At 38.1% G+C, this 24,399-nt stretch overlaps 1 protein-coding gene across 3 annotated transcripts in view; it reads right to left on the bottom strand.

Moving 5' to 3' along the window:
- The window catches only part of XRCC5 (X-ray repair cross complementing 5), a 76,174-nt gene that overhangs the window by 51,132 nt on the left and 643 nt on the right, over positions 1-24,399 (bottom strand). For all 3 annotated transcript variants that reach the window (XR_002831320.1, XM_014462511.2, XM_014462514.2), the window contains exons 2-12: positions 21,740-21,853; positions 19,816-19,999; positions 18,866-18,914; positions 17,821-17,943; positions 14,545-14,736; positions 12,944-13,058; positions 12,117-12,255; positions 8,887-8,999; positions 4,598-4,660; positions 2,245-2,382; positions 1,294-1,384 (exon numbers count right to left, since the gene is read on the bottom strand). Coding sequence is in view for 2 of the 3 variants with exons in the window: in XM_014462511.2 (XP_014317997.1) it covers positions 1,294-1,384; positions 2,245-2,382; positions 4,598-4,660; positions 8,887-8,999; positions 12,117-12,255; positions 12,944-13,058; positions 14,545-14,736; positions 17,821-17,943; positions 18,866-18,914; positions 19,816-19,999; positions 21,740-21,853 (1,321 nt within the window). In the remaining variant the exon portion in view is untranslated. The remainder of the gene's footprint in view (positions 1-1,293; positions 1,385-2,244; positions 2,383-4,597; positions 4,661-8,886; positions 9,000-12,116; positions 12,256-12,943; positions 13,059-14,544; positions 14,737-17,820; positions 17,944-18,865; positions 18,915-19,815; positions 20,000-21,739; positions 21,854-24,399) is intronic.

Raw genomic sequence — 24,399 nt, 5'->3', positions numbered from 1 at the left:
GGAGGCTTCAGGCACTGGCACAGCCATCACCATGGTCAGCTGACTACGTAAACAACATAGTAGGTGGTACCTGTGTATGAACATGCAGTGATTTTTCATTTGCCATTACGAGCTATCAGGACGTTATCAGGCCAGATCATTCTAGCACTGCACACCCCTACATAAATGTCTACTTGGGAAATATGCCAAACGGTTTTAATAATACATTTTTCCAATGGAGAAAATGCAAACAAAAATGTCAACTCACAGAAAATAAGTCAACAGGTCGAGAGATATTTAATGTTTTAGGTCCTGGGTGAATGGTGTATGTCCATAATTTCTCAACAAAGTTCTCTTTTTTAAATGTTCTGCTCATTTAAAGTTTGGGGTTATTAAGAGGTAGGGATAGACTACTCTAACACACGGGCAGCTTCTGCATGTTGAAGTCCACGCCTGGCTCCCCCATGATGCAGAGGGACTCATTTATAGAAGATGGGAAAGACACAAGCCCCAGAAGCCCATTTGTTTCTTGGCTTTTCTACTGCACACTTCTCCCAAACGGGCGAACCAAAAAAACACACAGAGAAACCAGCTTTGAGAGTCACCTACTATTCCCTAATCCTACACTGACACAGAGAAAAACTTGTGAACTAAAACATCTACGTGTCATTTGTGTTCTTTGTGGTATGTTCTCTACATCTGGCCCACTACTATATTTTGTTACAACTGTCTTAAACTGTGAGCTCTCTGGAAGATAGGATCTGCATCTGTGAGACTCATTCTGTGCAGTCCCTGACATTTGTAGCCAGATGCTTAATAAAGGCCTTTCCACGCCAAGCTCGAAGAACTCCTGGAAATGAGAACAGTGCGACTTAAACTGTTACCGTGAAACTACAAAGGAAGGGCAAAGAGAAAAGGTAAACTCCAGCACTATCACTCTTCAAGTTAAAGTTATAACATATTTTATGTAGGACACTAAAGTCCCAGGTTTAATTCTATATGTCAACTCCCGTAGAGGGCAAACCTGCTCACAACCAAAGAATGTACATCCATTTCTAGCAAGCTGCTTCCTAGATATAAATCCTAAGTCAGAAGGGGGAACCTAGAGAGTGTTTGGAGAGTTCAGGGCAAACGTATCCTTATTACTGGAAAAACACATGACGAACCACCTTCATTACTGTGTACGATGTGACTTGGACCCAACTAATTCCATCCTGTGAAACCTTGGCCCCAGCCAATGACTGCAGACAGGTGATTTCCCAAGAACAGTTTGTGTTTAGAGCCAATTAGGGAGCAAAGTAGAAATAAACTCACCCGTGGGAGTGTATTTCTTATTATTTTTCAATGATGAAAACATGTATTGCCGCAAGTCTTCCATGAAAGGCAGCTGCACATACACCAAACACTAATGAGAAAGAAAGGAGGTAAAAGCAAAAACAATCCAATTAATAAAAAAATATAAAACTGGTCCCAAATGCTGTGAAAGTGGCACAACAAAAATATTTCAAAAATCAGAAGGCCCAATGCCGGTGCATGGAAAGTACAGTGTTTTGATTACTGTTATTAGCTGTACACAGCTGCAAAGAGTACAGAGAATATTAAACATGAAAGACATGCTTCAAAGAAAGTCTACCAAAGAATATCTGGAAAATGTATGCCCAATACAATAAATGAGAAGAGTCAGGTTGAGGGAAGGCTGATGTGCAAGTCAAGTCATTTGCTGTCCTTTTTTCAGTTCTGCCACAGTAAGTTCTTTGAGAAATAGGAAATGTAAGAAATGTAGACCTGTATTTTAAATAGGACATCGCTGACCAAACTGACTTTCACAAAGATCACAACAAAATCACATCCTCAATCTTTGTAAATAAAGACTGTTGTAAAAAAAAAAATAGAGGTAATCTATTCCTATTAGGTTCTAAGATCGTCAAAAAGGATGATAACCAAGAGAAGGTCACTGGATTGGGCAAACGGGAGGTCATGGTTAACCTTTAGTGATTTGATAAGAAGGTCCTTTACATACTCATATTAACATATGTTCTTCCATTGCAACTGAACATGTGGTTCACAGGCCAGCAACATCAACATTACTTAGGAGTTTGTGAGAAATATAGAATCCCAGGCACCACCCCAGAATACAGAATCAGAATTCGTTTTTACAAGCTGCCCCAAGTGATTCCCACACACATTAACAGTTGAGAAGCACTCTTTAGAATAAAGAAACTGAAGGGGAGAAAAACCATGAATAAAGAGCCCTGTGGGTTTTACCTCATAGGTGTCCTTGATATGAGGAAAAGCCACGCCAACCTGAGGATTAGATCTTCTGTCGTAAGCATAGCGAACTATGGCCACCATGGCCAATTCATCCAAAGCATGGATCAGGGAGGAAAGGGCCACCGCTGCTGCCTAGTAAGAAAGATGCAGCATTAACACATATCCAACACGGGAGAGTTTTCACAACAGAACCACATACTACTCCTAAGACTGTGTTCTACTGTCTTCCTGTTTCAGATTTTTAAAAATTTATTTTTAATCCTCACCCGAGGATATTTTTCCATTGATTTTTAGAAAGAGTGGAAGAGAGAAGGAGCAGCCTGCAACCGAGGTACATGTCCTTGACCGGAATCGAACCCAGGACTCTTCGGTCCGCAGGCTGACACTCTATCCACTGAGAAACACCAGCTAGAGCTCAGACTTTTTTTTAAAGTGCACCTTCACCCACTTCAAGACCACACTCTACCCATTTGCATTTGATCACATTTACTTTACCTCTTCTGGAACTTTACTTCATCATCTAAATCCTCTCTCTTATCACTTCAATCTTCCTTATCTGAATTCATACCCTCACCCTCTACATAAACTCGTCTCAGCATTCCTAAACAAAATCTTTCTTTGTCCCCCTTTCTCCATAAATTACTACATGTATCTTTCTTTCCTTTCACCTCTAAATTCCATGAAATAATCATCTTGTTGTTGACACTGCTTAGCACAAGATTGTTCTTCAATCTAATCCATCTACTGACCCGTCTTACTGAAATTATCTTCTGAAGTCAGCCATGACCTCCTAATTGCTAAGCCCTTGGCTCTCATTCTACTTGACCTCTCAGTAGCATCTGACCATCCCCCTTTCCCTGAACTTTCTCCTTTGGCTTCAGAATAACATTCTCTCCTGATTATTATACACTAGGAGCCCAGTGCATGAATTTGCACAGCACCACCCACCCGGCTGGTTCCACCTTCTCCTGCTGGTCCCACCTTCTCCTGCCTCCCTGCTTCCCTGCTCCTGCCTCCCCACTTCCCTGCTCCCGCCTTCCCATTCCTGCCCCGCCTCCCATCTCCAGAGCAATGCCTGAGGCGCATGCAGCCTCCTGATGATAGGAGCTAATAAAGAGGTAATATGCTAATGATCCTGGCTAATTTGCATATTACCTCTTTATTTGTATAGATTGTGAGCCACTCCTCCTTTGGTTCTTCTCTTCCTACAACTAACTTGACACTCTGCTCTTGACCTTTCTCTCCTTCTCTTACTCTAAAGCTCTACTTGGGGATTATTTTATCCAGGCTCATGAGTTGATGAATCAAAAGTCTGTATATTCAGCTTTAACACTCTTCTAAAACCCAGACTTATATTCAGCAGAAGTTCACAATGCAGTTAAGATGTGTTGACAGTATATCCCAAAACTGCATGATTACCAACAGGATCTGATTTAGGAGAAACCCAGGAACTCGGATTTTTAAATTGGAGGATTCGCATATTAGAGCCTATTGTGCTCTAGTGAATCTGTGCAGTACTGAGTGTTTTCTACTAATGTCAACTGTTCTGATGGAATAATGGAATAATATCCATTCACTAGATTTGCAGCCAGCTACCCTTCAGAAGTGAGGAGAAAGAGAGGATTAAGAGGACTAGATCTCTTACACCATCACCCTCCCCCTCACCCCAAACAAGCCTTCTACATCTACTAATTTTAAATACAAATATTTGGAGACCTGCTTCAGTAGTCTTAAAAAGACACTATATTCTAATCTTCCAGCTTAGATCAGCATCTCCAAGGAAATAAGTTCTGACTTGGAAGCCACACAGAAAATATTTACAGAGAGGGCAGGTTCACCTGAGTGTAGGATGTAAGAGTCATAGGTTGTTAGCCAGGCAGAAACCAGCCTGAAAACAGAATCTCTTGGGAAGGTGGGGAAAGAGTGCAAAGAGATGGGGGTTGGAAAAGACAAATTTCTCAGTGACAAGTGGTCCAGAGAGTCAGTGAAGCTCATCTCCAGGACACTAGAGCCAGTACTAAATGTCCAATATCCATAACAATGAAAATGTCAACCTGACCCAACCTTTCTGGGGACCCTGAGATCCCCATACTAAATGCATGTGTTCAAATGTTTTTGTTTTTAACATTCACCTGCTGTCCGATGGTAGGACTATTTCTTAAGGCCTTGTGCTCATACTATGACAAATTCATTAGTCATTTCTTCATTTTCAGAGTTAAAAGACAATGAATTTCCCCACTGCCATTACAATAATTAATGTCATTTTAAACTATAAATGTCCCAAACAATTCACTTAAAATGACAATTTAATTCTTGGCACTACCTCAAAAACCCATTGTCAACTCACCTCATCATCTTTTGCTGCAAAGACTTTTAGAACTTGATTTCCCATGAAATATTTCCTGTGGACCTACAAGAGTAAGTGAGGAAAGAATCAGTTATGATCCAAAATAAGTTATACATAAAATCATAATGCCAGTTTGCTAAGAAATTCCATTCAAGCCGAAACTGGTTTGGCTCAGTGGATAGAGCGTCGGCCTGCAGACTGAAAGGTCCCAGGTTCGATTCCGGTCAAGGGCATGTACCTGGGTTGCGGGCACATCCCCAGTAGGAGATGTGCAGGAGGCAGCTGATCGATGTTTCTCTCTCATCGATGCTTCTAACTCTCTATCTCTCTTCCTTCCTCTCTGTAAAAAAAAATCAATAAAATATATTTTTAAAAAAAAAGAAATTCCATTCAAAATGTTCTTACTGAAAAACATTGACAAGTACTAGAAACAACATATTACCTAAGATTCAACAGAATAAATATATGAGCATCTAATATGCATCAACATTGTTCTGGGCACTTTAAACACAATAATGAACAGAATATAGATTGTCCTGAGGAGCTTAGGTAAATATTAAATTAACCACAGTGCAGTACTAATATACAGTGCTACAAGGACACAAAAGTAGTCTTCTAATACAGTATTACAGTTTAGTGCTACAAGAGCACATAAGAAGGGCATCTAGTTTGGTCATGAGGGCTCAGGGAAGGCTTCTGCAAATGGTGACACCTAAGTTAAGATTTAAAGGATGTGTTCGGAACTGAGATAAAAAGTCTGGCCACAAATATCCTGGGCAGAGATAATAGTGTGTTAGTTTAGAGTGACATAAAACACAGAAATATTTGGGGAACTGCTTCTTAAGTAGTACAGTGCCACAGTGCAAGGGGAAAGGGGGGAACTAGCAAGATTAGCAACAATCAATCATGAAGTCTCTTATCAGCAAAATTAAGTGGTCCTAAGAGCAATGAAGAACTGCAAAGAGACCAGAGCAAAGAACTAAACAGAGGGGCAGCACTGGAGGAAGGGTAACTGAAGCAAAAAAAACAAAACACAACACTGTGTTCTTTTGCCCCCTTTAGTTACTCATCTATCACAGTATCAAAGGGGTCAAATATGAGAAAATGAACACTGAAGAGTTGCCACCTGCACCTATTGAATAAGATGAGAACTTCTCTCTCATCTAGGGGCCCTTGCGCCTGAAGCTTATTTATAAGAACATGCCATATGCTGTATAAGGCAAAGCTTCTCAAATGTTTTGGGTTTCTTTTGCCCTTCCACCTCTAAAGCTGAGAAATTATGAGCACTGTCATAGCAGCTCAAGACTAAGTCTCAAAGGTATGGGTGTGAGGCCCATGTAACTCAAATTCCCTCCATCTCCACTTCCATTCCCCATTTGAGAACCATTATTTGAAGAAATATGGGAATAATCCTATATTTTTAGTTTGCTACATTTATATAGATTTGCCCTCCTATTAGAATTTGTAATAGTTCTTGATTGATTAAAGAAGAGCTAATGAAATCTCTTCCCAAGGCATCTAAATGACTTTTCAAAAGACAGCCAGACATTTAGGGGAAGTTCTGGCTAAATTCTTATCCGTCTGTAATTACATATCCAGAACACTGACAACTTGGAGAAAGACAAATTGAAAGGACTCTTGAAAATTTTAAAAAGAAAAGTAATTTACATTTCAAAAAAAGAAAAAAATAACCCAAACCAAAAATCCTATTTTATAGAATGAAAACTATCAGTTCAATCCAGAAATGTTAGTTTCCCTCACTGTAAGGGAATTTGAAAACTATGTGATTTTATCAATTTAATAATTACTCATCTGTTACAAGGTGCATGCTTATACTTTCTTAGTTGACAAGATGATGTGTATACATTTGTTAAGATAATACACAAAAGCAGGTATGTAAAACTTAGACTATTCAAAAATGAGGCTATCCATCTGGTGGGCAGATTACAACTGATCAATGGCATAAGCTTTGGAATCAGAGACCTGATTCAAAACCCACCTCTACCACCTTCTAGCTAGGTGACCTTGGACCAGTTTTTTAACAGCTCTGAAGCTCAATTTCCTAATGTATAAAATACATATCATAGCACCTACCTAAGAGGCTCATAAAAGAATGAAATGGGAATTTACATAAAATGCTTAGTATAATGACAGGAGTATTATAATCACTCGATAAATGATAACTATTATATTATCTTCATAGTACCTGTCTGAGATTATACTTAAGATAAAAATAGTTTAGAGCTTAAAAACAAAAAGCCAATTTAGAAAAATAATTCATGACTTAAAAGTTAATAAAAATCTTTTAAAAAGGTGACAGGATTAAGAAAAGCGAAAACAACACATAGACATAGACAACAGTACAGTGATTATCAGCAGGAAAGAGGAACAAGGGGAGGGAAAAGAGGGTATAGGGGGGATAAATGGTGATGGAAGGAGACTCGACTTGATAATACAATACGCAGATTATGTATTATAGAATTGTATACCTGAAACCTACATAATTTTATTAATCAATGTCACCCCAATAAATTCAATAAAAAGTTTTTAAAAAATGAAAAATGTACTTTTTGTTCAGCTCATTCTTCCTTGCTTTGCCATTCACTAAACAGGCTCCCCCAGTCCCAGCTAGACATAGATGATTTCAATTTTTTGAGTTTTGAATTACACTTGCAGGTTTTTTTTGTCTTATTTTGTTGTTGTTTTTAATATATTTTTATTGATTTCACAAAGGAAGGGAAAGGGAGAGAGAGATAGAAACATCAATGATGAGAGAGAATCATTGATCGGCTGCCTCCTGCACACCCTCCATTGGGGAATCCAGCCGGCATGTGCCCTTGACTGGAATTAAACCCTTCAGTCTGCAGGCCGACGCTCTATCCACTGAGCCAAACGATAGGGCTGCAGATGTTTTGAATAGGTCTTTTCTACCTGTCTGGAGTTAGGAAGACCACTTTCCAATGGGCCAGTTTGTACAAACAGGTCTGACTAAAGGTTCTGTTTCACTGAAAAGACTCATAAGCACTGCCATTAATAACCACTAATTTTAAGTTTCCATACCTCCCAAAGTGAGTTCACTTTGGGAGGTATATAAAGCATATTTAGTATAATTTGTTAGAAAATTATTAGAGATTCTCAAATCTCAAAAAGTATTCTTACCATTAAAATCTCATCAACTTTAAGTAAATCTTCTCAATTTTCAGCTTATGAGTCTTAAAAATGTATCTAACAACTGGCACATATCATGAAAAAGATTCTCCCAACTTCAATGAATTATTCTAACACTGAATTACACAGGGACTTATGCTTAAGCAATATGAAGAAGTTCAAGCCCAATATACTGGGTAGTATTTATTTTTATTATAATTCTCAATTGAGTTCATCTAGAATAAAAAAAAAAAATCTTCATCCCTACAGAGCCTGAAAAGATACATTTTATACTGATTCATTTTCATTCACCTCACGAATAATTTTATCTAAGATATCCAGGAATCTTTAATAACCCTTTCTAGGGAAGTATATGGTATCTCAGGGCCTTCAGTAAATTACTGCATTTCCCACTGTTTCTATTTTGTGCTATCTCTGCATTGGTATCTAAAAAGCATATGACATGAACAAATTTCACATCTTGGACCTCTTTGCTGGGCATTGAGATGAACGGTGACTGGCATAAATCAATGATATTCTAAGAGGTCTATTGGCATTCAAAACCCAGCTAGATCTTCATTCCTATAAACACTCCATTATACATAACAGTTTCGAAAAGGCAATATAATAGCAAAGAACTAGATACTGTTTCTTTAAGGCTACTATGAACGATGACTGACAGCAAAGCTAAAAAGTGACTTTCAATTACATCTACTCCTCTGACTTTTCTCCATCTTGATTTTCTCTTCAAAAATCAAAAATAGTGTCCTGGCCAGTTTGGCTCAGTGGATAGAGTATCAGCCTGCAGACTGAAAGGTCCTGGGTTCAATTCCGCTCAGGGAGCACATGCTTGGGTTGCAAGCTCCATCCCCCCACTGGGGGTGTGCACGAGGCAGCTGATCAATGATTCTCTCATCATTGATGTCTATCTCTCTCTCCATTTCCCTTCCTCTCTGAAATCAATAAAAATATATTTTTAAAAAATCAAAGGTAGTGACACTAACTCCCAGACTACATTTTAGAAAAACTAAGTTAAATAAACATATTATAAATAAAAGGACCAATCAAAATCACACCATCTCAAATAATAACAAGAAAAAAGTCACTTATTTTGTTTATAATTAGTAAACTAAGTCCTGTACCTGAGAAGATCTACAAAATCCCAAAACAGAGAAACACTTCCCCTCTGATTTGTATTTCATTTGTTCCTCATCCACTTTAGAGAAAGGAATGATATCACTCCCATAGCGGAACCCTAGAGAACAAGAGAAGAGCATCTGTTAAGCATACGGAGCCTCATTCTCTATGAGCTGAAATTAGCCTTCCGCATACACTAACAATACATGCACACTCCAGATCAAGCCTCCATATACTATTCCCTAAAATCAAATTTCATCCCTTGTGATGAATGGAGAAGCAGCAGCAGATACACAAACAACATCTACAAAAAGAGTCGATTAAAATCCAATTACATTTTTTAAGTACATATTCTGCAATTTAGTTACTTAATGATTACCCAGCCTAGAGGAAAGAATATAGCCAATGCAATAAACTAGTTATTCTCTAAAGATAAACCATGGTTGACTAGAATATAATCATGATTTGTAAACAAAATAACATGAACATATTTCTTCAGAAACCTGGAGAACCACAGAGAAAAATGCCCACAGGAAATTTTCAAAACAAAATGTTCTCAAAAATGCATACAAGTGCCTAATGGAAGAAGCCAAAACTTTTCTATTTAGACACATTCAGTTGATAAGTTAAATATTTTTCTGCATTTAAATTTATTTTATTTCTGGGATTGTATTATCTATTATTTTTTTTCTATTACTTAGGTTGCTCATATAAATAAAGGCTCTTGGTTTCTTTTTTATTGTTGTTAATCCTCATCTGAGGATATCTTTCCATTGATTTATAGAGAGAGTGGAAGAGAGAGGGAAAGACAGAGAGAAACACATCGATCGGTTGTCTCACCAGGGCCTGGGCCAGGGAGGAGCCTGCGACCGAGGTATGTGCTCTGCCTGGAATTGAACCCAGGACCTGTCGGCCTGCTGACCAACTCTTATCCACTGAGCCAAACTGGCTAGGGTGGCTCTTGGTTTCTAAAAAAAACACCACACACACACAAAACTCCCACTCTGTCCAAGGCCTCTGCTCTATGAAGGTCATGCTTTTTCAATATGCAGTGTTATATATTTTGTGGGGAGAAGGATCATCAAAATCCAAGGATTCTGGCTTTGGGTAAAAGGAAAGGAAAAGTATATGCACCTTTACTCTAAGAAACATAGAAACTTGTGTGCTTGAGACAGAGTCGGTGATCCAGCATTTATTTGTTCTTGTCAATCTGTTGATGTCACATATTTAATTTTTAAAAATTTTTTTCTACTTTTATGTATGTCTTTTTAAAAATTTCCAACAAAAAGTTAACAGGGGAATGTATGGCACATGGTTAAGGGTGGTATCAAAACCAAATGTTTTTTTAACTTTTCTGTCATCAGACATCTTCTTACTTAAATTGTTTAATAGTAATGTGAAAATTCTAATGAAAACTGTCCTGGGTTTTTGGTTCATCTATTGAAAGGGTAAATCAATAACTCTAACTTTAGTACATAGCAAAAAAGATAGAATAGACTACACCATATGACCATATTCCTTTGCCCTTCTCTCTAAGAAACAGAACTCTACATATTTGGGAGTAGAGAGTGGAGGACAGGCAAAGGGAGTATGTGAGTAACTGCAAAAAGTTTAAGAGACAAAAGTTGCACATCTATGCTCTCTGAACTCAAACCATATTCAACTATTCCTTCTCCATTGCTCAATCCATAAGTTTCCCTTTTGCCTAAGATAACCAGAGCTGCTTTTTTTTGCTTGCAACCAAAATAATTGGCATCCTCAACTCTAATCTCTTCTCCTTCCAATCTATCCTATACCCAGCCGTCATATTAATCTTCCTACAACACAGCCCAATGACAACCTGCTCCTCTAAACTATAAACAATGCCATGCTGCTTTCAAAATTAAGGCTAAACTCTTCAGCCTATCATTCAAAGCCCTTCCTAATTCAGAACAGCACGTAATAACACACTCTGAAGCAGGACAGCCTTGAGTTCAAGTTATGCTAGTTTGCTAGCTGTGTCACTTTGAATACATTAATGAAAGTCTTTTGGTCAAAATTCCCTTATCTATAAAATGAAAGTAACAAGAGTGCTTCATTAGGTTGGTGAGAAGATTAAAAGAAAAAATACAGGCTATCTATGAGATACTATCCTCCATTACCACACACTAATCTGTATGTGCCCAATCCACCAGCAACCCAAATACTCGACATCACTGAGGAGGCCTTGTACTTTCCTGGTCTTCACCTGTCATCGTGCTATTCTTCCTATATGGGTGGGTCACTACACTAGGATCAAATGATTTTCCAGTGATGGAGCCATAATTCTATCCTAGGTCTGACTCCAAAATTCATGTTCTTAACTACACTACACTACTAAACGGAGTTTTTCTAAAGAATTAGTAGAGCTGTAGGATACTGATTACAATCTATACATAATCCACCAAGAGAAAGAAAGAAACCATAACCACCACCACCACCTTTAACCAATTTCCCCTATTGCCCTTACAACACATACAAATATCCACAAACACTGCAACACAGCACCACAGATGAAAGGTATTTTTTTTTCAAGGTTTGCCAACTAAACCTATGCTGTGCAGCACACCGTCTGGCAAGAAATCTATATAAACCCTGGTTTCTAACTTAAACATCATTTGGCATCTTCTAATCTTAACTCCTGAACATTCAGACACTCTTAGATAGTTTTTAAGGCCCCTGCATAGAGATGCCATCTAGATACACTATACAGGTCAAATGGGTATAATATAAAAAGGACAACTTCAAAGATCCTAGCGAACATAAAGCAACCCAATAAACACAAATAATTTTTCTTATGCCCTAAATTACTTCAAGGAGCATATGTAGCACTTAAAAATAATCTTAAATTGGCACTCAGAAAAATAATCATCATGGAAGTAAGAAATGAAATAGAGTAAATAAAAAAACTTCCTTTGGTCACATTGATATAACCAGTTAAATTTCAAACTTTAAAACAAAGCCAAGTATTAAGTTCTGTCACATGAGACATTTAAAGCTCAGAGAGATGGAATACCCAAGTGCACTCCTAGGAACCATCCTGCCTCACACCCAACAGATGAGCTAAAGGATCTACGTCTCATGATCCCCTCAAAGAGCTGTGTCTCCAGAACGCAGAAAAATATCTCTAAACAACAATAATACAAATCCCAGCCTGCCTCCTATCACCTTGAAGAACAGCTCTTTTAAGCAAAAGTGGATACTCTTACTGTAATACCTTGAATAGTATCTTCTTTTGGAACTTCAGTTTCATCATCGTCATTCAAGCAATAAACGGTTTCTTTTCTTACATCTTCCTTTTTTAGGGTTCTTGCATCCACCACTATCCAAGACTTTTTAACTTTCTCCTGTAGAATCTTATTTCAAACAGAAAAACAAATAAGTACATAATTAAATAAATGCAGAGAAAGCTAGGATTCCAATTGACATACTCTGATATACTCTCTACTTACAGAAAATCATCCAGAACAATTAATCTAGCTGAACTGCTTTGTTTGCTCTTACCTAGGGTTTCCTACTATGGAAACTTTAGTTTACTTCATAATTCTTTCTACATTTCATCTTTCCCTCAGGGTAAACCACAGATAAACATTAATATTAGTATATATTCAAACACATTCTATATTAAACCCTCAGACTGAAAAAATAAAAGAGGACCATACATCTTGTTACCACAGTTTTCATAAAAAAGGGGGAGACGTCTATCAGTAGTCAGAAATCAGTAAGAAAATTTGAAAGAAAACAAAAGCTAGATACTATAATGACAAAATTTTATGCATTCCAGAGAAAGGCCTAGAACTCATGATTAAATATTATGGAGAGAAAGAAAAAGGAGGGAATCAATCTCCATCAGCGATAATTCATAAAGCTTCATTTTCTAGCATGCCTTTTCCTAAAAGATAGAGATGATACAAATAGGGAGAGCAGTTAGAGAAGTAGTAACTACAGTACTGAGTAACCCAGTCATGAACTGTCAGTTCCTTATATAAGCATATTTGTCTGCCAGGTAACATTTCTGTAAACATATGTGTACCAACTACTTACTGATTTATAAGCCAAAATCTTTATTGACAAATTGGAGCCAATGGTCAGTTGACAGGGCCAGGCCATGGAAGACCTCTCAGTTTTCTTAAAGACACACAGTTGTCTCAGACTCTCACTTAATGAAAAAAAAAAGGCATAATACTTTAATACTTTTAACAATAAAGATAAGTTAAAAATAAATATATATACAATGAAAGCAACAATTTTAAAATGTTAATTGTGTTGAAATGATGCCCTTAGTTTTCTAGGAGAAGTGAACTGTTGTCGATCATAAAGAGAGGAGGAACAGCTGGGGATGGCAGGAATGTAGCAATCACAAGTTGGGAGAGAGCCAGGTACAATTGAATTGGCTTAGTGACAGGTAAAAACAAACATCTCTATCTTCCTCTATTCCAGTGGTTCTCAACCTTCCTAATGCCGCGACCCTTTAACACAGTTCCTCATGTTGTGGTGACCCCCAACCATAAAATTATTTTCGTTGCTACTTCATCACTGTAATTTTATGTGTAATCGTAATGTAAATATCTGATATGCAGGATGTATCTTCATTGTTACAAATTGAACATAATTAAAGCATAGTGATTAATCACAAAAACAATATGTAATTATATATGTGTTATCCGATGGTCTTAGGCAACCCTTGTGAAAGGGTCACTCGACTCCCAAAGGGGTCGCGACCCACAGGTTGGCGACCCACAGATTGAGAACCACTGCTCTATTCAATCTTTTTTTTCAACTCAGCCAGTTGTTCTTAACATTTTTTTTCAGGGCCAAGGACATTTTGAGGCTATGATAAAAGCACATTCAGAAATACGTTTTCACACAATAGAAAGGGTCCACCAAACTCCCTGAAAACCACAGACCTGAGGATAAGAACTCCTATCTAGGGTTTCATGGAGTGGGCACCACCCTATAACATCACTGCTCACAACTCTACAATTCTTATTTAATTCCAATTCTTCCAAACAAAAGGCACGTGTATCTGTACAGAATGGAGAGAGTTAAATAAAGACTCTCCAGGGGATAAAGGAACTTCGAAGTCCATATTTTAGTTTTAAGGCAAAGCAGATAGAAAACTCTAGGTTTCTTACTGGGGAGAGAGGGGAGAACCTGAGGGGTAGCAAACACAATGTAAAGTGCTACTTCATGTGAACATAAATCCAGATCAATTCTACTTTTATCTGGCTCCCAAACAACAGAGAAGATGACAGGTGATAGCTGGAATTTGTGGTATTCACTAAAATAAGGAACAAAGGAGTTAATGACCAAACACATTCAAAGCATACAGTCTAGACCAGCAGTCGCCAACCTTTCAGACCTCATGGACCACCAGTGGTCTCTAGATTATGGTTGATCCCCTTGGTACAGATGAAAAATACATCGAGAAAGAGGTAAAGAGAATTATGTGACATTATCCAGAGATTGAAAAAAAAGATTAGGGACTGGTATACTATTTCTTTAATGAAATCAGAATATTTATTAAAGAAGAACTGCTTATTCAAGAGTGGACCAGAAAAAGGAAAACATTAGGAAGCCCTATGATCAAACAAGAAATTTACATAGTACAATTGAAAATTGTAATCAAGGTTTTCACTTCTCACCTGAAAGAATAAATTTCATCCAGCCCATCTTCACCTTCTAAAGACATCATCACCCTTTTCACCATCCGAATACCTTCTTTTTGTTGCTCAGTAATTCCTTTTAAAGGAAAGGAGGGCCCATGGTTGTCCAAGGGCAAGTTGCCATCTCCTCTTTCCCCAGCTCCATCTTCCTTGCCAATTGGGAAAGGCAAACTATCAGGAAAAGATCAGCATTAGTTAAGAACACAGGCTCTGAAGCCAGGCAAGAACTGGGTCCTAGTCCTGGTTCTGTCTCACTAGCTATGAGAAAATGGGTATGTCAACCTCTCCAAGCTTTAAATTTCTCATCTGTCAAATGGCACTTATCTCTTATCCAATATTCTATGAGGGTTTTTTAATTTATTGATTTGAGAGAGAGAGAGAGAGAGAGAGAGAGAGAGAGAGAAAGAGAGAGAAACATCTATTTGTTGTTCCACTTATTTATGCATTCATTGGTAATTCTTGTAAGTGCCCTGACCTTGGATCAAACCTGCAACCTTGGCACATCAGGACAATGCTCTAACCAGCTTAACTACCTGGCTGGGGCTCTACCAGTTTTAAGTAGCCAAAGCCTCTTTGATTTGGTAAAAACAAGAAATTTATTGGCTTAAATGACCAAATAATTGAAAAGGCAGGGTTGCAGGTGACCCTAGCGTGATTAGTCTCAAACACCATGCAGGTTATCTGACCTCTCTATCTCCATACTTAGTTTTCAATTTCTTTTATGGCTTCACTCTCTCAGACAGACTTTCTCCACGTTGCCCCTGAACCACTCAAGCTCACATTACTCAACTCCACCACCAAAAAGCAACTGATTGTTGCTCTCTCTCAAATTAAGTATATATATATGAATCACTCTCAAATTTAAAATATATATAAATAATCTGGTTGCCTCGGGACCAGATCTAGATGTCAGACCTCTATCATTTTATTTGCTATAATTAAAATAGGGCTTCCTGTTTTAATTTTTCTATGTATAATAGCATGACATATCTGCATATACTGTATTACCTATCAGATAAAGAGCTCCCAGCGAGCAGAGTGTGGGACACAGGGTTTGCATCAGGCTATTGCTGTTTCCATAACACCAACCAGGAAAAAGGGAAGAATGATTGGAAAATGAAGGGTCAGAAAGCTACCCAGGAAAAAGAGTTATAATAACAGCTCTTTCTACCCTGCATTAAACCAGAAATAAACTTTCTCAGTAGTTAGAAGAACCTAAAAACTAGGTCCAAGGAACAGTCCTGCTCAGAACACAATGCATCTTTGTCCTGCCTGTATTTTTTCAGTCCACCTAGAATAACCAAATATACACAGGATACACAAAACAATAAAAGCAAAATTTTACTTCATATGCTGGAGGTTTTTAGCACAGGAAGAAACTACCACCACATACACACACACACACACACACACACACACACACACACACACACTCACACACACAAATACAACAGTGAGCAAGAAGAAAGGGCTGATTGTTTCCCTCTTCAGCATGCTTTACAGTATTGCTCATACGAAATAAGTCAGAGAAAGACAAATACCATATGATTTCACTCATATGTGGAATCTGATGAACAAAATGAACTAACGAGCAAAATAAAGACAGATGACAGACTCATAGACAGAGAAGGCAGGATGATAGCTGTCAGGGGAGGGCACTGAGGGATTGGGTTGGGGGTAGAGGGATTGAGCAAAAGGGAAGAAGAAAAAAAAAGAGCCCAGCCAGCATGGCTCAGTGGTTGAGCGTCAACCTAGGAACCACGAGGTCATGGTTCGATTCCCGGTCAAGGCACATGCCATGGGTTCGATCTCCAGTGGGGGGGACTGCAGGAGGCAGCCAATCAATGATTCTCTTTCATCATTGATGTTCCTATCTCTCCCTCTCCCTTCCTCTCTGAAATCAATAAAAATATATTTTTTAAAAAAAGAGAAAGAAAACTCATGGACACAAATGTGATTGCTGGGGAGAGGGGAAGTGGGGGAAGGTGAAGAAGGGTATAGGGGGAATAAATGGTGATGGAAGGAGACTTGACGTGGGGTGGTGAACGCACAATACAGTGTACAGGTGATGTGTTTGGAATTGTGTACCTGAAAGCTGTATAATTTTCTTAACCAGTGTTACCCCAATAAATTCAATAAAAAGAAAAATAAATACAAGTGCAGTATACTTCAGCCATGTAAAGGCATCCTGAGATTATGAACAGGGAACAGAAGCCAAGCTGGGCTTTTGAAGTGCTGGGAAAAAATCTCAATTCAATAAGTAAAGTGTCACTTTGAAAACACTTAATTTCTGTGAGGTATCGTTTTAACAAGTTTCAGTATGATGGGTTATTCTGAACTACTTTTCTACAGAAAGGAGATGCCCCTCAGCAGTTCTAAGAGGTACATACATGCAAGGAGGTGCTTAATTCCCCATGGCAGGCATTTTAAAGCCAAAGGCTTACCACTCTGAACTGGAGACTTCTTAGTATAGCTCTCAGTCTGAAAAAAGGAGTGTCCCCAGAAGCCTAATAATTCAACATCCTGTAATATCACTCTTTCACCAAAAATAGGACAAGAAAAAATAGGCTACAGACACAGCAGGAAGGATTAGTGTAGTCAAAAAACTTTCATAGAAGATAAAGAATGGAAATGCCTGGAGGGGAAATTCAAGTTTTGGGGGAGGGACTCTCTCCCCAACAAACTGTGAAATACATTTCCCCTCTCTATTCATATACCTCATCTCTAAATACACATAAGCAAATTATTTTTATATACATGTGTGTATCCTTTAGATCTGAAAACAGTTAAAAATAAGCATTATATATGTTTAAAATGATTCTCAAGTTGACATTTCTCTCTACCCCCAAAATACCTACTGTAAGGAACAGTTCTCTTGAGCTGTTTAAGAAAGAACTCTATCAATCTGGTCATTCATTGTTTGGGTCAAATCCTCTAAGTAGGCAAGAGATGAACTGAATATGCTCAAAATTTTTCCTTTAATTCATCAATTCTTTGAGTCTAAGAATAGTGAACAATCTGCTATTAAGCTAAATTCCTGTTTCACTGTGACTTTCATCCCTTTATCACCAAAACTCAGAAGAGTTCCTGGAACATGGAAAGTAATCAGTGAATATTTGCTGAGGTCAATCATCTGACAGATCCCAACTCAGAGCAGAGCAAAGACTCCTGGAAAGCAAGCGCTCTATAATGAGGCCCACTCATTACATGTGAGAGCACAGGGTTTGTCTACAAGCATTATTCTTACAGTCTTACAAGAATTGCAGGGAGATATTGGATTTCTTCAAGTTATGAATTATAGTATCCAGCTGATCTTTGCTGAATGGGCTGCTGAGGTCAGTGAACACTTCAATATGCCTCTTCTCAAACTTCTTTCCTCTACAAGAGAGAGTTATCACATTAAGAAATCCTCCTCCTGAATTAGTTCCTACAGATTCAAATGCACTTCACTTGTTTACTAAGCAGAAAGAGGCTAAGGAATGAATCTAGTTACCTTCCTTATAGAAGTCCACATATTGCTGATACTCAGTTAAGTTTCTACCAAACATCTAGTCACCTAGTTATAACTCATAGTTATAACTCATACTTTTAACAACATAGTATTTTGGAATTATGTCCCTCATTTCATAACTCTATCTTCAGGTAAAGATGTGGTCATTGTGATTAAAAAGCATCCCCTTCCAGCCTCAGATAGGCAGAAGGTAAGTAGGGAGCGCTCCCAGTGTATTACAACGTCAGCCTTGTAAGGGTTCAGTTGCCAAACACCCTGGTCTGACTCCTCTCACAGGGCTATGGCAAGATTTTGCAAAGAATGTATAAAGATTGAGAAATTATAATACAAATTTAGGCCTGAGATTTTTATGCAAATCATTATTCCCAAAAGTCAAGGGATGTGTTTGTGTATGTGTATTCAAAGACACATATTTTAAAAGCACAGTAATTAAAAAATAATGAATTAGAAAATTGGCCAGAGTTACTATGCATCTAATTTCAATAACATATGGACCACACTACTTAGTATTTTTAAAAATTCCAGGTAATTAGCTAAGTCAAATAGGAAGGAACCTGTAATAAGCCAAACTTTTATTCCTCCCAGAGAAATTCCCTCCCAATATATTCCTTCCTCCTTTTAAACTTTTATGAGAGTTTGAACTCAACCACTGAATTCTATCAAATGTTTCCTTAGCCACACAAACATGCCGTTTGATTAACAATGAACCACATAGTGCACTGAATATATCAAGCCATACAATTTTTGTAGAAAGGCTCATTTCCAACTCGCTCCAGTTGAGACACTTACACTGTTTCTTGTTGAATCACATCCATGCACACAATGAGTGCATCCAGGACTCAGCTAGTTAAGGGCAGAGATCTGACCAAACAGTCCCTTTATTCCAAGAACATGCAACTTTTTTTTCAATAAAGTCCATAGTGCTGGAAACTGTAGACACTGGTTTGACTGTGTGATGATTTAAAAGTACTTGCCCAATGACCCTTCTTCCAAAGTTTATTTCACTAATAATATACTCGCATTTGCTATGTATCATATACATCTTGAAACATATAACCATGAGAAATAAAATAATCCAAAAGGTAATCTAACATATTTCATTCATTTAACCAAAAATTATGATGCCATTTTACAATGACTAGAACCCAATTTTTATGATTAACAGTCCATTCTTAAAAATTAAGTGAGCCATAATGTAGCATTTGTAAGTTACTCCCAGCACAGCAGCACCTCCTAGTGATCAGGAAGGCAGTACTGTTAGAAAAATAAGAGTAACCCCTTTAAATTAGGGCACCTATGGAAGTCTCACAATTTGGCTATCGGTCTGATTTTTGGCACAGAAATATCCTCCATCCAAGAAAGCATGGAGAACGCTAACTTCTCTTCTAGAAATACCTTCTCTAGGTCCAAACATTTCTGTCCATCACCACTATCAAACCCTCGCACATCGTTGATACACACGTATACCCTTCGTATCTTCCCCTTCCTATGCCTCTCACCCTCTCAATATCACTAGTGCAAAGAAGGAGCAAGATTCTATTCTGGAGGACCTGGAATCCAGGCACCCAACCCAATCCGATTAATTTCCCATTAAATCCTAACACACATCACCTCCATGTCCTCAGAGCCAAAAATGTCATTATAGTCAGAGCTGGGATTCAGAGAACCTCATCAAACTAAATTATGATTCCACAGATTAAAGGAAATTTCTTAAGTCTTCTTTGGCTGAAAAAGGATACAGTCAGCTTGTTGAGAACCTGGTTGGATTTTGCTTTCAATGTCCTCCAGCAAGTCAAAATCTGGTAGCATCAGGTGTCTGTGCACTGTGATGTTCTGATACTGATCTTCACAAGCAAGGGCATTCTCGGTGCCATCTGTACCAAAAAGGACTAAAGCAATTTCATCTTTGCTCTCAGCAAACACCTAGAGAAGAATGTTAGAAGGTTGAAAACTATACAGCATCACCTGGAAGCCATATAGTATCACCTAGATACCTATCCTTCAGGGAGAGAGACTACCATACTTCCCTATGGCAGGTTCCTGGGACCATTGTCAACAACAGTACATTGGGCTGGATGGCCCATGGGATAAAGACAATTTCCTAGGTTCTAAGCAGACTTTTTCATGAACTATATAGGTATCACCCTTCATTTCAGCACAATTTAGGGTGGGGAAATAGGATAGTAACTGCTCTTGAAGAATTCTAGCAAAATCAAACTCTAATTCTGAATGAAAACTAATTATGGATAATTTGAAAAGATTTAGTCTGTCTTTCTGGAATAACTATTCAAGTTTTAAATTTTCCAGAGATTTAATAAAAAATGTTTGGTGGTTCATCCTATAGCCCAGGAATTTCACTTACAGGTGTATATACCATAGAGAAATTCTTAGGCATGTACACAAAGACACAATGAGCAAGAAAATTCACTTCAGCACTGTTTATAACAAACAGGACAACACTGGAAACAAGCGAACCATCCTTCAACAGGAGGAGGCAAAAAAACATTGCAGAATATTTATACAATGGAATATTACCACCTAGTAAAAAACCAAAAAATTTGTTCAATGTTTATCAACAGGAATAAATCTCAAAAACGTAAGGTTGAAAAAAAAATAAGCTGCAAAATTACATGCACCATATAATAACATCACATAGTTTTGAGAACTGCACACAACACTAAGTATTATTTATGAATATACTTATGTCCAAAAGTATAAAATAAGCACAGTAATAACCACACAAATTCTGAGAAAAAGAGGGGGGGGAAAGAGGAAAGAAGAGGATTGGAAAGGGATACACAAGGGGTTTCCCATTTATCTGTAATATTTTATTTTTTAAGAAAAAAAGAAAAAGAAACATGGCATAACTTTAGGGTTGTATATTTCTAGACAATGGGAAAATATGTTCCCATTATATTATTCTCTGCATCTGCCTCTTTTATGAAACATTTCATAATCAAACAAAACAAAACAAAAACGGTATCTGACACAATAGGCAGTCTTGTTCCCATCTATGATTAAGCCTTTTATATCAACTGGGAGAAAGCTGCATGGGGAAAAAATGAAATTCTGGCATTCTTCATTTTTGTTTGGTCTGTTAAATTCCCCAGTCTCTTATAATCCCTAGTTGTACATGGAGAAAAGGTCCCAGCTGCTGGGGTTCAAACATGTCCAGCACACCAGTGGGACATGCTTAAATGATGATATCTTTTAAAAAATCATCTCTCATGGTTCCATGGGACTCTCTTGAAGCCTGTTTAAAATAGAGATAGCATGTTACCAGCAAAAGGTAACTGGAATAGGCACAAAGTAGTTGAAGGCCTAGTTCAAGATCATGAGATTAGTAAATGACATGTTAGAGCCAGGATTCAAACCTAGGCCATCTGGCTCTAGAGACTGTACTTTTAAACATGACTCGACATTGCCTCTTGTGTCTGGTAAAAACTGTAATATTCAGTGGAGGGACCAAAAATAAGAGAAGGAAAAACTATCAGGCTCTAATGATAGTTGAACTTGCATGGGAGTATATGTAAGAAAACTCCTCGGATTCCAGAAAGCACTGAGGCTGGACACTGTAAACAGGCTGGGATCTTGCATTACTAAAGTGGAGGCAATAAACAGCTAGAACATGAGTTGTAAGTTCAAGGCCAATCTGACTCTTACCTGTCGCTGCACAAACATGGTCATCACCTTCTTTGCCAGTTCGAATGGAGATTCTTCACCAGGAAAGGAGTTACTCATGGCAAAGCCCACATCCATACACAGCACAACAGCTGCCTGGAAACAAGGTCCCAAAGAATGATTGAAAAATGTTAATAATAGCCAATAAAAAAGAGATATGTCCTTTGTTTATTTCACCCAAATAACCTGTACTGATCTTTAGGGGATGCATGACGAAGGGAGAGGAAGTGTTCTACTTAGAGAATAGACGTGAGACATAAATTTTACTATAGAGAAAGTTTAAATAGTCCTAATTATTCTAAAAGCTAGAAAGTATCTGTCAGGCAGGCGTATGCTCCAGGCAGGTGCTGCTCCTTTAGCCTGAGCCCAAGAATACACCGAGGGGAAGCAGATTTGCAAACAACCTGCAAGCTAGAGCTAAGTCCAGACCAGCTGTGCCCCAAATACATCAGAAAACTGCAGTTGATCTGCAGACCCACAGCTTTTGTTGTAAACCACTGATTTGGGGCATAGTTTTTCATAATGCATTTTGTGGCAATAGGTGACTACTACAATTTATATATGCAAAAATGATCACAACACTTTGCATTGGTTTATAAACTGAGGATCTAAAATAAAGATCAAGACACCAAATCTATTCCAGTAGCCGACAAAGACATATAAACAAACAATACCAGTACAATGTTCCATGACAGAGATATGCAGTGGGCACTAAAGTACACACAAGGGAGGAGATACAGGAGGGATAAAGAGGCATAAAAAGCTGCCTGGATATGAAACTTGGGTGAGTCTTAAAGAATGAGTAGGAGTCAGTCATGTAAACAAGGGAGTTACAGATAGAGGGAACCACATAAAGACATCTAGTCATTAGATAGCAATCATGTATGTAGGGGACGAAGAAAATAGGAAAAACATAAACTAAGAGGGATACACATAAAATCAATATTTGGCATCCAAAATTTAACTGAATGAGTTGAAGACCTGAACAAATGGCAACTAATAATTTCAGAGTGGATTATAAAATGAGTCACTAGTAGGACATGGCTATAGCACTACATCCCCCTAATTTCATCCTCCAAAATATTTTAGATTGTGTCAATGGCTTATTGAATCCAAGTAAAGAAAAGAAAGGGCTTATGGTGAAAAAAAGACTGGATTAGCAATCTGGAGACCTGAGATCCAGTCTCCATCTTTATTATCAACTAGTGGCCCGGTGCACAAATTCATGCACATTGAAAGGAAATTAGAATATTTTAATATCGCTATTCGCCCTTTCTCTATATTAGAAGTGTCAACCAAATTCACAATCCACAGTAACAGATCGAAACACTGTGTGATTGGCGCCATTGAGAGCTTTATATGTATTGCGCATGCGTGAGTCAACTTAGCCTTTTATATATATAGAATAAATTTGCTTAATTAGACCTGCTTTCTGATTTAGCTAAACTTTTTCCAGCCCAGTGAAACACCCCAACTTCTCTTTCAGCAACCCAGCAGTAAATATCAACAGGAAGCAGATTATTGTAGATCACACAGGGACAACAAAGAGTGAAATATTTAACTGCAGCAGTGTTTGACTATATTCTGTGCAGTGAGAGAACCTGAAGTCATTTTCAAGGTCCACCATTTCTTACTTCTTTTCAGTTGGGTCAAGTTTCTAAGCTTTCTAAATCTCCATTTTCCAGCTAATGAAAATAGAATTCCACCAAGTCTCCTATCTACCTACTCCAGGACTTCTGTGAGGATCAAATGAGATGAGGCACAGGAAAACGCTTCATAGACATTTGGTTACAGTGTGAAATGTTTGCACCTGGCTATAAAGCAAGTCATGTTCCTGGGCTAAAGAAACTAGGAGGCTAGTCGCTAGGGAGAGGAAGCTGGGCGTTGCTACGTGATGTCATTACCCTAACATCGGACACTTAGCATACTAGTCTTTTATATATAGATTAGCTCTGAGTTCTTTGATTCCCAAGGACTCCCACTTAACTTCACCATTCCCACTTAAACTATTAATTCATGGAGGCAGAAAGCAGCATTGGACTAAATGAGACCTAAGGTCTTTTCATAGTTAACATTCTTTGAGTTTCACCTGTGCTTTGTACTGATCAGACCACATTTGACAAACTGTGAGCAGTTCGGAGCAACACATCTTAGAGAAAAATTATTAAAACTGAACATGAAATGAGCAGGTTAAAGAAGGATCTTAAGAACATGTGTTCGTCAACATGTCTCAACTGAAGATTGAGGGGGTCTGGGGATCAGCTGCTCAAACTCCTATCTCTGTGTCAGTGTATCAGATGCCTCTGACAGGGCCTTGCCTTTGGGAGAGTGAGCCACTCCCTGGAACACATCTCCCTCTAGTGACCCTTCCAGACAACTACCACTCTACCGATAGTGAAGAAATGACTTAAAAATTCATTTCAATGTCTGTTGTTAATTTGGAACACTGAAGGTCAAAGATTCCTAGCAACACAGAAACTCTCCAGGGCTCTGAAACCAGACCACCTGGGTTCGAACCCGAGTTTTACCGGTTATGGGCTGGGTGACCTGGGCTAATGGATCACTTCAACATTGTTCATGCCTGCAAACTGGGGTTAACAGTTTCCACGTCATGGGCTTGTTAAGATTAAACGAGATAGGAA

The sequence above is a fragment of the Myotis lucifugus genome, unplaced genomic scaffold, assembly GCF_000147115.1.
Source record: "Myotis lucifugus unplaced genomic scaffold, Myoluc2.0 scaffold_3, whole genome shotgun sequence".
In the NCBI taxonomy this organism is placed as follows: domain Eukaryota; kingdom Metazoa; phylum Chordata; class Mammalia; order Chiroptera; family Vespertilionidae; genus Myotis; species Myotis lucifugus.
The sequence above is the reverse complement of the archived record's forward strand: the minus strand, read 5'-3'. Positions and strand labels throughout refer to the sequence as shown.